Source organism: Myxocyprinus asiaticus, chromosome 11 (assembly GCF_019703515.2).
Source record: "Myxocyprinus asiaticus isolate MX2 ecotype Aquarium Trade chromosome 11, UBuf_Myxa_2, whole genome shotgun sequence".
In the NCBI taxonomy this organism is placed as follows: domain Eukaryota; kingdom Metazoa; phylum Chordata; class Actinopteri; order Cypriniformes; family Catostomidae; genus Myxocyprinus; species Myxocyprinus asiaticus.
Window position 1 is genome coordinate 27204709 of NC_059354.1, and position 17429 is coordinate 27222137.

Sequence of the window (17429 nt, forward strand, 5' to 3'; positions counted from 1 at the left end):
AGAACCAGAAAACAAATTGTTTACTGTCAAAATATATATATATATTTTCTTTTTTTTTTTTTTTGCACATCCATTCATCTATAGTTGTTATTCCCTCATTAAGACAAATCCTGTGTCCCTCCCCGCAGAGAAACAGCAGAAATAGGATCCACACGATTGCAGTTTTATGTTTTGTCTTGATTTACCGACAGCTCTTCCTCTGCTATTTTTAGCTGACCCTAATCAATCCACAGATAACTGAGTCCTGGGCTTTCAAGAGCCCCATTAATTAGCCGTTTCGTTTCCCTCTGATTTGAAACCTTTAACGTCATGCTTTTGCAGTAAATAGAGTTTGAATTTTAAAACATGCACCTCATGGGTGTGACTTAAAGGGGAATATTTAATCATAGCTGTTTAAATGAGAGGATCATATTCTTTTAAGTGGTACCGGATGACTGCTAATGAGGATTCGTTGGGTCCCTGCAGAATCCTTTTTTCTAGTTCTTATTTGTTTTATTTGGTTTCTGTCTCATTGCACTCCGAGGTCAAAGGGTGACTAAACTTGCCATTTTGGTTATGGAAAATATGAAGTATATAGGGGAGACCAAGACAAGTTGTCACTTGTGTTTTAAATGTTATTAATGTATTTATCCATTGTAGATAAATACATGTATTAATTGCAATATTTTCCAGCTGGGTTTGATATTTTTGTATGTTACTTTTCAGATTTTTGTTGTTTCCTGAATTGTTTTGTGTTTCAAAATTGTAAAGCTTTTAATAAGGTCAATATATGCTCAATAAGCTGTGCCTTTTTTGCTTGGTAATACTGTGTAAAAGTTCAATAGCTTTTGTGTTGTCAAAATTTTAAGGAATGTGACTATAAATTGACTTTCAAAAATAAACCATTCCTGAGAAATATTCACTGGAGTGAAAAGTGTGACAACTAGCTTTGATCTCCCCTATATATTTTTTAATGTATGCTGCTCACAAGGTTAGGGCAACTTTGGTGGCAATCTATTGGTCAGTGTGTTTCATACAAGCGTCCATACAAGCAAAGTGTGGCTATAGTTTCATTTACAACTTTTTTTGTGGTCATCCATACGTTTTTTATGCCTCATTAATGTATGTGCTTGACATGGCCCTTAAACTTAGCTGCTAGAATCTTTCTAAAACTTAATGCATTACTATATTTGTTACTTACTCATTTCTTACTACATTTGTTTTGTTTATTAGTCTGCATTAATGCAGTCTATATCTTGACATTTTCGAAAAGCAGCAGCCGCAAGTGTATTTCTGTGAACTTGTGTCTGTGTGTTCGTGGGTCTCCTCTCTCCCAATTTTAGCGTGAGAGACACGTTGAGCCCCAGCAATCCCTGCATAACATAACTGACATATTAATTAACCCTCCGCTATGCTGTCAGTAGGAAATAAGGCATCACGGCCTCATGAAGTCTGTTTTAGTTACTAGACTGACAGGCTGGGTAATAGGCATCCCTGCAGTCACCATCTCACCTCCCTGCAGGTCAAACCAGTCTTAGTCTAGAGGAAGCAGCAATCACATCCACAATGTAGCGAATCAAAGTGGCTGCAAAATTAATGAGGGAATCAGCGTCAAGCCATGGGGGAAAAGGCAACATAAAAGAACCGGAAATGAGAGGAAATAAGCCCTCACTAATACCTCATCTAAGGAGATTCCACCCAAGTGGGAGGTGTCTTTTGTCAGAGCACTTCTGCCCTGGTAATTGTTTTTGACCTTCAACATGATCACTTTTGTGAAGGGGGCTCGTTCTCAGAAATAGTATACAGACCGGCAGTGCTGACGAGCTCTGAGATTTGTCAAAGCCCTTTTTTGTGCCACGTGTATGAGCTCTGTAAGGCCGATGTTCAGTAGCATACCTCAGTTTCATCAAGTGGATGAGCCTGATGGATACACCACTCAACTGTCAGGATTTTGAAAGGACTTCAGGTGCACTATTCAGGCCAAAGAGAAGGATTTTAAACCCATGCATTGAGGGTCATTCAGATGCAAGCTTACTGTATTAGACAGGCTGCATGTGGGCTAGCCATGCTAGTGTGCCTTTTTGACTGTAGAATAAAAATGAGGTGATCCAGTTGTGGAACAGGCTGAAATAGGAGACCCATCATATATGATTGGGCAAGAACACTTACTAAGCATCCCATTGGAAAAAAAGTACAATTGAAAGGGATCGTATCTCTATTAAATACTTCCTTCTTATCAAAAATGTGAAGGAAGTAGGATAGATACTTTATTCCTAAACACCTAAAGAACCAATTTGGGGTTGTCTGTTAAACTTTGTGCTGTTTCTGGATGTGTATAGCACTTGAAACAATGCATATCCTTTTGAAGGATCCCAATGGTAAGAGAGAGTAGCTGAAGTCTATTTTTAACAAGGTCCCCGATCATTTCAGTCCAACTGTAACCATATGTGTGGAACATTTCATAGTAAAACAAGCTTTGTCTGTTATTGAGGCAGTGCAAACTGCATCCTACCCAACAGTAAACCTGAAGCTTTTGCGAGGTGAAGTATATCTCAGTTTACATGCGAGGAGGGCATGTACATAAACGTATTAAAGGTGCAGAGAGAAAAAAAGAACAGCCTGTTTAATTCTAAGGGAGAGTGGGAACTGGTCAAAAAAAAAAAAAAAAAAAATACTTTAATAAACAGTTTAATATATTTAAAAATGATATAAGAATATCAAATAAAAGTACTATATAAGTATTCCACGTGTAATGTTATTAAAAACTGTAATGTGTTCCTTGGATTTGAAGGCACACTTCAGAGAGAACTATTTTTGAAGTAATGAAGCATTGCCAGTGATTGACTTATAATCCAGCCTTTGAGAAAGCTGCGGACCAGATCTCTAGGCAGAGCTCAGAATTTTAATGGAAGCACACCAGCAATCAGCGGCCTGCCTGGATCACAGTGACAGAACATGTGGCCTTAGCTTTCAGATGTGTAATTAAGGTATACATCTGTGATTCGAAGGGGAACTTTCAGAACTCATACCATGTACCTCAGATGTAAATAATTGTATTAGAATTAACATTTATTTACATTAATTTGTAAAAATCTATTTAAAATGTCAAACACTGAAATGTATTTATATTTTTAAATCATATCACCAATTTTTACTTCTTTTACTGTATATTTTTGTAATTCTCTTGAGTAAGTTGTCTGGCCCATAACATTCCCCGGTGATTATATTGTTTTTATGTTCCACTATTAATTAATTTTTAATTATGTTATTGTTTCCAAATGTTTGTCTTTCTGGCTTAAGGGAACATGACAAAGACCCACAGCTGTTCTTCCAGACCTTACTGAAACTCAAAGAACGACAGCTGAACTTTGAAGTTTCTGTCCTGGGAGAGACCTTCACTGATGTTCCAAGTACGTCATGTGCTGTGGGGATTCCTTGAATGAATGAATATAATTAAATGTATTTAAATTAGACACAAACATAAAAGTTATGGACTGAGTATTAGTTTTTATTAGTATGGGTACTGGTTTTTAATACTTTTACAACACAGAAAAAAAAAACCCTCAAAATTATTATTGTTTATTTCTTTGTTTACTCACTAGTCTTTCCTCCCTTTCTCTCCCTACTTTTCATAGAATGATTTAGCTGAATGACACCTTTGGGATCATGTATAAATGTAATCACATGTACTTTATTTAACTTTAAAACAAAGTTGTTAATTGGATAGCTGGATAAGTTCAAAGATTGTCTGTTTGTATCGCACACAGGCAGCATTTTCATTGGCAAAATACACTCATTAGTGGACAATTACACTTTAATATCTTTCGGACAGTCTTAAGTATTTATGGCGTTCTGTTAATTTAATTTACATGCATGAGCACTCCAACACTGACTAGCACTGCCAAAACGAGACTTACAGGAAACAATCTCTTATATTGAGATGCAAACTTTTATTGTGGCATAAACAGCTGCTGGAGCAAAAGAAATAAGCAGATCGTAAAGGTGGCTCATGTTATGAAATTATGTTTACGATTGCTCGGAAGGCAATCACGTTGAAACGGTTTTAATCTATTTTGATTTTGCTAATAGAATCATGTTATTGATTATTTGTGCCCTTCGCCATTTTATGTCCAAATTTATGATGTCTCACAAAATATGACCAAAATTTTAAACATCCCTCTCTCCACTAATTACTACACATTGATATTGAGGCCTCTGTCCTTTTCTCCCTTTCATCCCACTATAGACATCTTTGCAGAAGCCAAAGAACAGTTGGTTGACCACATCCAGCACTGGGGTTTCATGCCCAGTAAGGAAGATTACCTCAAAGCACTGTGCCAAGCAGATGTCGTCGTTTCCACGGCCAAGCACGAGTTTTTCGGAGTAGCGATGTGAGTTTCATCTGGTGTCTGCCACAGAAATATGTTCTTTCAAACATAAAGTCACTATGGTGGTTGTGTAACGGTGTTGTTTGCTTTTATTATGACATTTAGCGAAAGGTTTACATTTTTAGTAAATTTTAGTCATTTATATGAGTAAATTACAGCATAATTCACGATGTGGTTGTTATACCAAAATTTCATAAGTCATTATCAATAACTGGTTAGCAATTTAGATACCACAGCAATATTCAGTTGCAACTAATATGCTATTGAACACACTCCTTTATTTAATTATTACATTAAATCTACTCTACGGAACTTTGGCTCTCTACCGACATCTGTGGTTGAAACCTAAAATTACAAGTAACTTGCGGAGGAACATTTTACGTCAGATTGTTTCGGGACTGTTCTTCTGCATGGATAATTCTCATGGGTTGAGGTTGCCTGTGATCATTCAGAGATATTCACCTGCAAATCTGAAGTTATGGCATTCTATTTTCACATTGATATTATGCTATTCGACTACACATTCATAACCTATGATATTATTTTGAGGAAGATAAACAGCACTCTTATTTACATATCTTAATATGCTCATTCAAGTGTTTTATCAACTACACATTAATGTTTGTGTTGTATAACACACATTAATGTAAGAGGTGAAACTGGTTATGTGTCTGATATGAGTTCAATTGAAGACCTTTAATTATTTTTATATTACAATCTACAGCCTCGGTGGACAATGCAAGTAATACTACAATAGTAGGTCGATGCACACAATAAAACTTAAAACACAAAAACAGGATTCAGTAATGATGGGGATGAAATACTGTATACTTCATCAAGCATGAAAATAATATGCAGAAAAATGCAATATAACAACTACAATTATAAACATTTTCTTTAATCGTTTATGTGACAGAAAAGTTATAATAGAAAGATTGCCACACACTAAACAAATTAATACATACATAACAATGCTTTGAAATCTGTACATAATAAACAACTTGAGATGAGTATACTGTACATTCATGGGGAACTACCATGTACAGTGCATCCGGAAAGTATTCACAGCGCTTCACTTTTTCCACATTTTGTTATGTTACAGCCTTATTCCAAAATGGATTAAATTCATTATTTTCCTCAAAATTCTACAAACAATACCCCATAATGACAACGTGAAAGAAGTTTGTTTGAAATCTTTGCAAATTTATTAAAAATAAAAAACGAAAAAAAATCACATGTACATAAGTATTCACGGCCTTTGCCATGACACTCAAAATTGAGCTCAGGTGCATCCTGTTTCCACTGATCATCCTTGAGATGTTTCTACAACTTGATTGGAGTCCACCTGTGGTAAATTCAGTTGATTGGACATGATTTGGAAAGGCACACACCTGTCTATATAAGGTCCCACTGTTAACAGTGCATGTCAGAGCACAAACCAAGCCATGAGGTCCAAGGAATTGTCTGTAGACCTCCGAGACAAGATTGTATCGAGGCACAGATCTGGGGAAGGGTACAGAAAAATTTCTGCAGCATTGAAGGTCCCAATGAGCACAGTGGCCTCCATCATCCGTAAATGGAAGAAGTTTGGAACCACCAGGACTCTTCTTAGAGCTGGCCGCCCGGCCAAACTGAGCGATCGGGGGAGAAGGGCCTTAGTCAGGGAGGTGAACAAGAACCCGATGGTCACTCTGACAGAGCTCCAGCGTTTCTCTGTGGAGAGAGGAGAACCTTCCAGATGAACAACCATCTCTGCAGCACTCCACCAATCAGGCCTGTATGGTAGAGTGGCCACACGGAAGCCACTCCTCAGTAAAAGGCACATGACGGCCCGCCTGGAGTTTGCCAAAAGGCACCTGAAGGACTCTCAGACCATAAGAAACAAAATTCTCTGGTCTGATGAAACAAAGATTGAATTCTTTGGCCTGAATGGCAAGCGTCATGTCTGGAGGAAACCAGGCACTGCTTATCACCTGGCCAATACCATCCCTACAGTGAAGCATGGTGGTGGCAGCATCATGCTGTGGGGATGTTTTTCAGCGGCAGGAACTGGGAGACTAGTCAGGATCGAGGGAAAGATGAATGCAGCAATGCACAGAGACATCCTTGATGAAAACCTGCTCCAGAGTGCTCTGGACCTCAGACTGGGGCGAAGGTTCATCTTCCAACAGGACAACAATCCTAAGCACACAGCCAAGATAACAAAGGAGTGGCTACGGGACAACTCTGTGAATGTCCTTGAGTGGCCCAGCCAGAGCCCAGACTTGAACCCGATTGAACTTCTCTGGAGAGATCTGAAAACGGCTGTGCACCGATGCTCCCCATCCAACCTGATGGAGCTTGAGAGGTCCTGCAAATAAGAATGGGAGAAACTGCCCAAAAATAGGTGTGCCAAGCTTGTAGCATCATACTCAAAAAGACTTGAGGCTTTAATTGGTGCCAAAGGTGCTTCAACAAAGTGTTGAGCAAAGGCTGTGAATACTTATGTGATATTTTCATTTTTTTATTTTTAATAAATTTGCAAAGATTTCAAACAAACTTATTTCATGTTGTCATTATGGGGTATTGTTTATAGAATTTTGAGGAAAATAATGAATTTAATCCATTTTGGAATAAGGCACATCGCAGTCGGCAAACACTTTATCTCCCAAGTAATGTTCAATTCATTAAAGCATGACAACCAATATAAGCTTCAACAACCCTTCCAGAAAACATATTTAAGCATTATAGCAAGTAAACAACTTCGCCAAAATGTAACAATTAAACATCCATCCGGAGACTGATGTCCTGCCGCTGCTATCCTGAACTGCGACTGACCGAACAGCCGTACCTTCCCCAGCCACTACACACGCGACACTCTAGCTGGCCCTTCGGTTCAGTGTTTATGGACATGACATAAACATGCAAGAACAAATGACATATGCCTGCAATTTCAGAATCAGAATCAGCTTTATTGCCAGGTATGCTTACACATACAAGGAATTTGTCTTGGTGACAGGAGCTTCCAGTGCACAACAATACAATACAGCAACAAGACAGAGATAATAATAAAAAACTAATAAAAATAGAATAAAAAAAGACAATTTAATAGAAAATAAAGTATATATAGAATACACAATAAGAAAAAATATATATGTCAGATTGTGATTACCTGCGGCCTCGTACCTGCGGCCGAATCACAGCATATATATACAGTTGTGCTCAAAAGTTTGCATACCATGGCAGAAATTGTGAAATTTTGGCGTTGATTTGGAAAATATGACTGATCATGCAAAAAAACTGACTTTTATTTAAGGATAGTGATCATATGGAGCCATTTATTATCATATAGTTGTTTGGCTCCTTTTTAAATCATAATGGTAACAGAAATCACCCAAATGGCCCTGATCAAAAGTTTACATACCCTTGAATGTTTGGCCTTGTTACAGACACACAAGGTGACACACACAGGTTTAAATGGCAATTAAAGGTTAATTTCCCACACCTATGGCTTTTTAAATTGCAATTAGTGTCTGTGTATAAATAGTCAATGAGTTTGTTAGCTTTCACGTGGATGCACTGAGCAGGCTAGATTCTGAGCCATGGGGAGCAGAAAAGAACTGTCAAAAGACCTGTGTAACAAGGTAGTGGAACTTTATAAAGATGGAGAAGGATATAAAAAGATATCCAAAGCCTTGAAAATGCCAGTCAGTACTGTTTAATCACTTATCAAGAAGTGGAAAATTCGGGGATCTCTTGATACCAGGCCAAGGTCAGGTAGACCAAGAAAGATTTCTGCCACAACTGCCAGCAGAATTGTTCAGGATACAAAGAAAAACCCACAGGTAACCTCAGAAGAAATACAGGCTGCTCTGGAAAAAGACGGTGTGATTGTTTCAAGGAGCTATTGAAAAATAGTCGTCCAAGCGGGGGTATTTCTCCCTATTTTGCGTTAGCCGGTGTGCAAGAGTCGATCACTATAGAAACCGCAATCTTCTCTGCCATTTTGAACAGTACTTTTTCTCCAATGTGGAAAGTCCGGTAAGAGGTAAGTGCCTTGAGTTGTGTAATTAATCTGTCTGTTGTGTCTCTCAGCTGTGATGAGCTGTAATGCTGAAGTTGTTAAAGCGGTTTAAAGCTATTTTCTAGCTTTAGTCGTGTAGTAGTATATGAGCGATCATGAGTGCTGTTGTATGTAAACAGTGGCTGACGTGGATTCACTTCACCTCAGCAACTGGCTCATATTACACATAAAAATTATCTTTTGCCAACACCTGCTGGCTAATATATGTAATGTAAAAAAATTTTTTTTAAATTTAAAAACATGTAAGGGACACTTATACAGTAACTCTTAACACATATGCACTATACTTACACTTTAGTTTAGAACAGCACGAACACAAGCGGAGTGATACACACACAGAGAAGCGTCTGATTGCTGATGGTGTCAGACCATCAGTTCTCATGTAACATCTCTTGTCCAATCAGATTTGAGGACCAGAACTAACTGTTGTATGTGTGTGTGTGTGTGTGTGTATATATATATATATACACACACGCAGTGCAAATACAAATCCGTTATATACAGTGCAAGGGAATGTAATGGCAGAAGAGGTAGGATGTGTTGGATAATATAAAAGACTAAGCTGTGAATTGCACATAATTATTGCTCAATGGGGCAGTTTTAACTGTTCATAAGATGGATGGCCTGAGGGAAAAAAACTGTTCCTGTGCCTGACGGTTCTGGTGCTCAGAGCTCTGTAGCGTCAGCCAGAAGGCAACAGTTCAAAAAGGTATTGGGCAGGGTGAGTTGGGTCCAGAGTGATTTTTCCAGCTTTTTGCCTCACTCTGGAAGTGTACAGTTCTTGAAGGGAGGGCAGGGGGCAACCAATAATCCTCTCAGCAGTCCGAACTGTCCTTTGTAGTATTCTGATATACGTTTCCGTAGCTACACCAAACAAGACAGTTACTGAAGTGCAGAGGACAGACTCAGTGACTGCTGAGTAGAACTGTAACAGCAGCGTCTGTGGCAGGTTGAACTTAGAACCTCTGCTGGGTCTTTTTCACAATGGAGTCAATGTGGGTCTCCCACTTCAGGTCTTGTGATATGGTAGTGCCCAGGAACCTGAATGACTCCACTGCTGCCACAGTGCTGTTTAGGATGGTGAGGGGGGTCAGTGTTGAGGTGTTCCTCCTGAAGTCCACAATCATCTCCACCGTTTTGAGCGTGTTCAGCTCAAGGTTGTTTTGACTACACCAGTGAGCCAGCCGTTCAACCTCCCTTCTGTATACAGACTCATCGTCATCTTGGATGAGGCCGATGACAGTAGTGTCATATGCAAACTTCAGGAGCTTTACAGAGGGGTCCTTGGTGGTGCAGTCATTTGTGTACAAGGAGAAGAGTAGTGGGGAGAGCACACATCCCTGGGGGGCACCTGTGCTGACTGTACAGGTGCTGGAAGTGAATTTCACCTGTCTCACTAGCTGCTGCCTGTCTGACAGAAAGCTGGTGATCCACTGACAGATAGACATGGGAACAGTGAGTTGGTGTAATTTAGTCTGGAGAATAGCTGGGATGATGGTGTTGAAAGCCGAACTGAAGTCCACAAAAAGGATCCTTGCATATGTCCCTGGTCTGTCCAGATGTTGCAGGATATGACGCAATCCCATGTTGACTGCATCTTCCACAGACCTGTTTGCTCTAAGCAAATTGAAGGGAATCTAGAAAGGGTCCAGTGATGTCCTTCAGGTGGGTTCAACACCAGTCTCTCAAATGATTTAATGACCACAGACATCAGGGCTACGGGTCTGTAGTCATTAAGGCCTCTGAATTTTGGTTTCTTTAGGACAGTAATGATGAGTGAGCATTTAAAGCAGCATGGGACTTTACACTGCTCCAGTGATCTGTTGAAGATCAGTGTGAAGATGGGGGCCAGCTGGTTAGCACAGGATTTAAGACAAGCGGGTGAAACGCCATCTGGGCCCTGTGATATCCTTATCTTTTGTTTTCGGAAGACATGGCACACCTCTCCTTCACAGATCTTAAGTGCTTGTTGAGTAGCAGGAGGGGGGAGGAGGGGGGTTGCAGGAGGTGTTGGTGTTTGTGTGAAGTGGAGGTCAGAGCGGGTGTGAGGTGTGAGATTGGGCCTTTCAGATCTGCAGTAGAACACATTCAAGTCGTCAGCCAGTTGTTGGTTCCTACAGTGTTGGGAGCAGGAGCTCTGTAGTTCGTAAGTTGTTTTAGGCCACTCCACACTGATGCAGGGTCATTAGCTGAAAACGTGTTTTTCAGCTTATCAGAATAGTTTATTTTAGCCACTCTGATTTCCTTATTCAGTGTGTTCCTGGCCTGATTGTACAAGACCCTGTCCCCATCTCTGTAAGCATCATCTTTGGCCTGATGTAGCTGCCTGAGTTCTGCTGTAAATCACGGTTTGTCATTGTTGTATGTTAAGCAAGTCCTAGTAGGAATGCACATATCCTTACAGAAACTGATTTAGATGTAACAGTATCTGTGAGCTCGTCCAGATTGGTGTCTACAGCCTCAAAAACACTCCAATCAGTGCAGTCAAAGCAGGCTTGTAGTTCCAGCTCTGCTTCATTGGTCCATCTCTTTACAGTCCTTACTTTAGCAGATTTTAGTTTCTGTCTGTAGGTTGGAAGAAGATGAACCAGACTATGATCAGAGAGTCCCAAAGCTGCTCTTGGGACAGAGCGATATGCATCCTTTATTGTTGTGTAGCAGTGATCCAGTATATTCCTGTCTCTGGTTGGGCATGTAATGTGCTGTTTGTATTTGGGCAGTTCATGTGTGAGTTTTTTTTTTTTTTGTTAAAATCCCCAAGAATAATAATAACTAAGTCCAGGTATTGTTGTTCTGTATCAGATATTTTATCAGCCAGCAGTTGCAGTGCGGCGCTCATGCATGCGTGTGGTGGGATATAAACACTCACCAGAATAAATGAGGAAAACTCCTGCGGCAAGTAGGAAGGCTTACAGTTAATAAAGAGTGCTTCCATATTAGGACTGCACATCTTCTTTAAGGTTGTTACATCTGTAAACCAACTTTAATTGATGTAAAAGCATGTTCCACCGCCTCTCGTTTTCCCCATTAACTCCATGATGCGATCCGCTCTGATCAGCTGAAAGCCTGGCAAATGTAACGCGCTGTCCGGAATGGCTTCACTCAGCCAGGTTTCTGTGAAGCACAAGGCAGCAGAGGTTGAAAAGTCCTTGTTTGTACGGGTGAGGAGATGTAGTTTGTCCGTTTTGTTAGGAAGAGAGCGGAGATTTGCTAGATTAATACTTGGGCAAGGCTGTTCGAAAGCCATGGCGACGGAGCTTGACCATTGCGCCAGCTCATCTCCCTCGTCTGCGTCTCTTGAACAGCACAGCTGCGCCTCTGACTAAAATGTCCAGCAAAGCATACGAATGGTCAAAAACCGGGAAAAGATTGTCTGGTATGTGCTGCTGAATGTTCAGCAGTTCGTCCCTGGTTAAACTAATTGGAAAAAGATTACTAAACACAGGACAAACAAACAAAAACAACAAAAGAACTGGAGAGCTCCACACCGAGGCGGCCATCCGCGGCGCCATCTTTGTGTTCTTTTCGGGTTGGATTTCATGCCAAATCTGACCCGACAGCTCAAAATAAAAAATAAAAAATGTGTATGCTTTCCTTAGTGAATCAAGGTAAGGAAAAGACAGGGTTTTAAAAACAGATTTTAATGTGCTCACTCAATAATGGTCTTTCAGACTTTGATACATTTAATCGAAAAAAAATCTTCCGTAGTGCAGCTTTAAATATAAATATTACAAATTAAATTAAAACAATGGCATGTAGCCTTCAAGTATTTGTCAGTTAAGTAAATATTGCTTCATGGTTTTCCTAGTAATCAAGTATACATTCAGTAATGCAGAACATAGAAATAAGAGCAGTGAGCGTTTTCCTTTTTTTTCCTTTTTTTTTTTTTTGACAGTGCGGTTGTTTGATTAATATTATTCACATAATAGACAGTGTAGGAAGGTAGGTCTATAAGGCTGTATTTAGGTTTAATGCACAGATCACAAATCTGTTTAATATTCAAATAGTAAACTCAGTTGGTTGAAAGTCCATTTCTAAATGCTAAAATGAGCATTTAGTCAGACAACACGTGGCTGCTGAATTGAGTCCGTTCTTTGTACTACTGATACTGTAGAAAGTCTGGCATTGTTATTTTTATTTATTTAGAATCGGCTTGGTACTGGTCCTTTTGACATCACTAATTCACAATAACTCCCCTTAGTTTATGTACATTTGAGAATTGCTGTACAAGAATCAGTGCCAGATCATCTGAAAAATTTGTGACAAATCAGCTGAAATTGTTAGAAGAAGGCACATCTGTTTGTCTGTTAAATGAAACAATAACAAAATTTCAAATCTAATATAGTGATACAAATTCCACCATACCAGGTTTTCAGTTATCTCAGAGTAAATACTCCTTATTTACTCTAAGATTACTTTGACCATGTCATTATCCAAAACCCAAACAGGCCCAGAAATGTTCTTGGCTTAATTGAAAGGTTGCTTTCAATCCCATAGGCCTGTCCTTTCCCTCTGGGGGGATTTCACAGTGAGGAGGGTACTGAATGTGTGTTGAAGGGACCTTTGAAAGCCACCCTTGATGTGGTGAGCACAGCCTGAATCAATATCTTCAGTCACCTGTGCTTCACTTTTGAATAATTTGTTAGATAATGCCGAAGGCACCATGAGGCCTGGTGTAAGAGTCCAGCAGGCCTCATTCTGCACAGGGGAGTTTGAGGGATAATTCACCCAAAAACGAAAATTATGTCATGACATTATTCACTCTCCTAAGTCAGCATTGACTATTTTGAGCCATAATATGCATTAAGTGAAAATATCCTCCACTGTGTGAGGAAACAGTTTAGACTCGTTTTTCCTTTGGGACTCTTACTACATAGAGTTGAGGTTGTTCCCGATTTCATAAGATCAAAGTCTAATGGACAGGAGGAATAAAGAGACTCTACAGTTATGTGTTTTTCATTTATGTCCTCATGCGATGTGTGTGTTCAAGCACTGATCAAATACCTGCTGTCTGCTCTACTTAATAATTTTTAAATCAGACCAGAAAACAATAAAAACCATTTGCAATGTCTGAATGAGAGATGCTTACGGTGATGTACCGGTGTACACGCCGGCCACACATCAGACTTGCCAAAGAACAAATAAATGCATTATGACAGGAAATAAGTATATATAGAATACAATTTTCCTACTTTTAAAATCTGAGATTCATTGCAATTAACTATGAAAAATTATGAGATTAATCACAATTAAACATTTTAATCTACTGACAGCCCTAGTTAATATTAAATGATTTTAGGGGCCTGGGTAGCTCAGCGAGTATTGACGCTGATTACCACCCCTGGAGTCTTGAGTTCGAATCCAGGGTGCGCTGAGTGACTCCAGCCAGGTCTCCTAAGCAACCAAATTAGCCCGGTTGCTAGGGAGGGTAGAGTCACATGGGGTAACCTCCTCGTGGTCGCGATTAGTGGTTCTTGCTCTCAGTGGGGCGCGTGGTAAGTTGTGCGTAGATCGCGGAGAGTAGCATGAGCCTACACATGCTGGGAGTCTCCGCGGTGTCATGCACAACGAGCCACATGATAAGATGCGCGGATTGACTGTCTCAGAAGCGGAGGCAACTGACACTTGTCCTCCACAACCCGGATTGAGGTGAGTAACCGCGCCACCACGAGGACTTACTAAATAGTAGGAATTGGGCATTCCAAATTGGGGAGAAAAGGGGATAAAAGAAATAAAAAAATATCTGTCATCATTAACTCATTGCTTTATTTATTGCTCATTTGCTCATTGTTTTGTTTGCTGTGTGACATAAAGTGAGTTTCACAAGTTGCAGCTCAGAAAATGAGAAAAGCATCATAAAAATCATCATAATATAACCCATGCTATTTATGCACTGTATTCTAAATCTTTCGATCTCGTGTGATCACTCTGCATGAAGTAAATATACAACTTTAAATCTTTCAGCAACGAGCAGGGCAGTTATTTGAATTTCGGTAAACACTGACCGATTTCAGCAACAAAACTTTTAAACTACAGCCGAATTCACAGTGTGATCAGTCTGGCAGCTCACCAGGTTTTGGAACAGTACAAATATTGCAACAGAGAACTGATTAAATGAAAAAGAGGCCAGATTGTTTGTCATGTGAATGTAAGACCTCAGAACTTCACCTGCCCAACAAGCGATTTCACCGATCAGTCCTTGTGCCTCATTGGTCAGCTCCACGCCAAGCGAAGGGACTTTTGTCCACCGTGTTTTGTCCTCGTTATTGTGGAAATTAGCCTAATCTGATTAATTGTCAGCAGACGCCCATCCGTGCCCTGCAGTAAAACTGTAAGGCAGCCGAGCAGAATGATCGCCTAATTATATTTGAGATGAAAAGCCTGATAAGCATTTGCACGCTCACACATTAACTGCATTGACATGGGACTGACCTTAATCAGTTTCATACGATGGGCTGTCATAAACTCCTGCCGAGCCACTTTGATTTACAGTGTTCCCTGTGAATTTGATCAGGGAAGGGGATGTTGATGTTGCAAAGGAGGTAATACAACACTAACTCTTCACTGTCTGGTGTTTGCTTAAGGAGGGCTCTTGTTTTTCTTTTCGTTTGTGAAGAAATTATAGCAAGGTGATGTGTTTTGCTTTATTGCTCCTCATAAAGAGATCACCCAAAAAATGTTATTCTGTGATCAGTACTCACCCATATGACTTTCTTCCATATAACACAAAAGTAGCTGCTTGGCAGAATGTTAGGGACATACCACCTCAGTCACCATTTACTTTCTATGTATGGAAATAAGATGCAATGAAGGTGAATGATAACTGAGACTGTCAGTTTCCTTTTTTTTTTTTTTCGATGGAAGAAAGGAAGTCATTTGGATTTGAAGAAACATGAGGGTGAGTAAATTATGAAATAATTGTTATTTTTAGGTTGAACTATCCCTTGAAGTGCCCTATGCCATCAATATATATATATATATGTGTATGCTCTTTTCTTATGTTACAGATCTGAGTGCTTTATATTAGCAGTATATGAGTTACCATTAAATATGTAGTGATACAATCCACTGTAAAACACAACTTTAAGACACTGGGCCATTTGCGCAGATCCATGGAATTGATTGAGAAGATTTGTCCCATTGCTCAATCAGAACCTTGAAATTTCAGACTTGAATGGCAGAGAGCTAATCGGATATTAAAATATGCATGGTTTTAGCATGGGAAATGAGATGAGGATCTGATGGTGAAGGAAGAGATGGATAGAATCATTAAATATTAATACCCATTCTACAAAATATTTAAACAGCCGGTCATTTCCACTGCCAGCAATAGGGGTTCAAATAAGTTGAATCAGTTGGGAGCAAAGTTTGCCCTAGATTGAACTATTTGATGTACCAAAAACGTGAGATAGTGTGCAAAACTTTGCCATAATTATGAAAAAGAATCAAGAGAGTTCATTATATATTTCAATTAGAAAAATGTCTTAAAAACACTTTGGTCTGGTGTGTTGAACAGTTGATATTGACCAAGGTATAGTCCAGGGTGCTAGAAGGGGTAAGTGAAACAAAGACCCTGGGAAAATTCTCGTGGCCCACTCCAGTTAATGATGGCTTTGTTTAAATATTACCAACTATATTTTAGTTTGTTGTTTGCTTAGAATGTCTATGGTGCTGTTTCAGAAATTGCTAATCGGAAAATTGACCAAAGTCATTTCAATACACTTGGTCAATACAGCACTAATGCCCTATGGAATTGAACCTTATATGACATAAATATTCTCTTTCAGGTTAGAAGCCGTACATTGTGGTTGCTACCCCCTGTGCCCAAAGGCTTTGGTCTATCCTGAAATATTCCCTGGTAAAGAATTTATCCTCTCAATTTTAGGATTTGCCAGTGATGATAAAACTAGCTTGATTTCATATGCAAAAGAAGATTCATTGTCATAGGCAAAGCTGGTATGTTCAACTTTACATAATATCTGTATATAATGACTTATTTATCTTAAAGCACAATTGAAGAATTTGCCATAAACCATTCTGGCATTTTTATATAAATAAATAAATATAACCACAGTTCAATAATGTACAACATCACCCAGAATGGTGTCAGCTGCATTTTTAATGTTGAAAGTGCCTGCTGTCTCATTTGCTCTTTGAGGTTTCTGGCTTATCAAATATGTATTTTCCTCTCATAGCAACATATCTGTATTCAACACCTGAACAGCTGTGTAAGAGATTGCAAGGCTTCTGCAAGCATCCACAATTAGTCAGGCAACATATTATTCAGGTAAACAATGTTATTGTACTGTAAATTCAATGCCCTCAAAATACTTTGTTAGCACTGTTAAGAGCTCTTAAGTCACAAAATACTGCAAACATATGTTTTTAATAAATTAGGCGTATTGCTTAAAAAAAAAAAAAAAATGTCAGGAACCACAATATGATAAAGGAAACCAATGTTCAGCCAAGCTATGTACCGGTAGCAATTTTGCGCATTTATATAAAATGTGTAGCCACAGGTGTGCATTTAAATGCATTTCACAGCAGCTTTGAACATGGTTCATCCAATCAGAATTTAGCCAATTAATTTTATCACCAGTAGAAGCAAATAAAATACCTTTTTTTTTTTTTGCTGCTTTAAATTCATCTGATGTGTATTATAAGTCAGTCAAGTCAAGCTTTTTATTGTGATTGTAAAGGTACAAATGAGCTTGCTGCCTTCAAATTTAAAGGGATAGTTCACCCATAAATGAAAATTCTCTCATCATTTACTCACCCTCATGCCATCCCAGATGTGTATGACTTTCTTTCTTCAGTAGAAAACAAAGATATTTAGAAGAATATCTCAGCTATGTAGGTCCATACAATGCAAGTGGATGGTGATTACAGAGCACTTCAAAGCTCCAAAAAGCACAGACAGGGGTTTAAAGATAAAAGGCAGTGGCTAAAGAAATGTCTTTGAAAGCGATACAATCGCTTTGGGTGAGAAACAGATCAAT

General features: G+C 39.1%; 1 protein-coding gene across 8 annotated transcripts in view; it reads left to right on the top strand.

The window, feature by feature from the left end:
* The window catches only part of LOC127448118 (glycosyltransferase-like domain-containing protein 1), a 125966-nt gene that overhangs the window by 50424 nt on the left and 58113 nt on the right, over nucleotides 1-17429 (top strand). For 6 of the 8 annotated variants that reach the window (XM_051710425.1, XM_051710423.1, XM_051710424.1 and 3 more), the window contains 4 exons: nucleotides 3280-3389; nucleotides 4226-4370; nucleotides 16218-16288; nucleotides 16626-16717. In XM_051710425.1, coding sequence (XP_051566385.1) covers nucleotides 3280-3389; nucleotides 4226-4370; nucleotides 16218-16288; nucleotides 16626-16717 — 418 coding nt within the window. Of the gene's footprint in view, nucleotides 1-3279; nucleotides 3390-4225; nucleotides 4371-16217; nucleotides 16387-16625; nucleotides 16718-17429 lie in introns of those variants that run through there. The other 2 variants (XM_051710428.1, XM_051710429.1) reach the window with 2 other exon arrangements.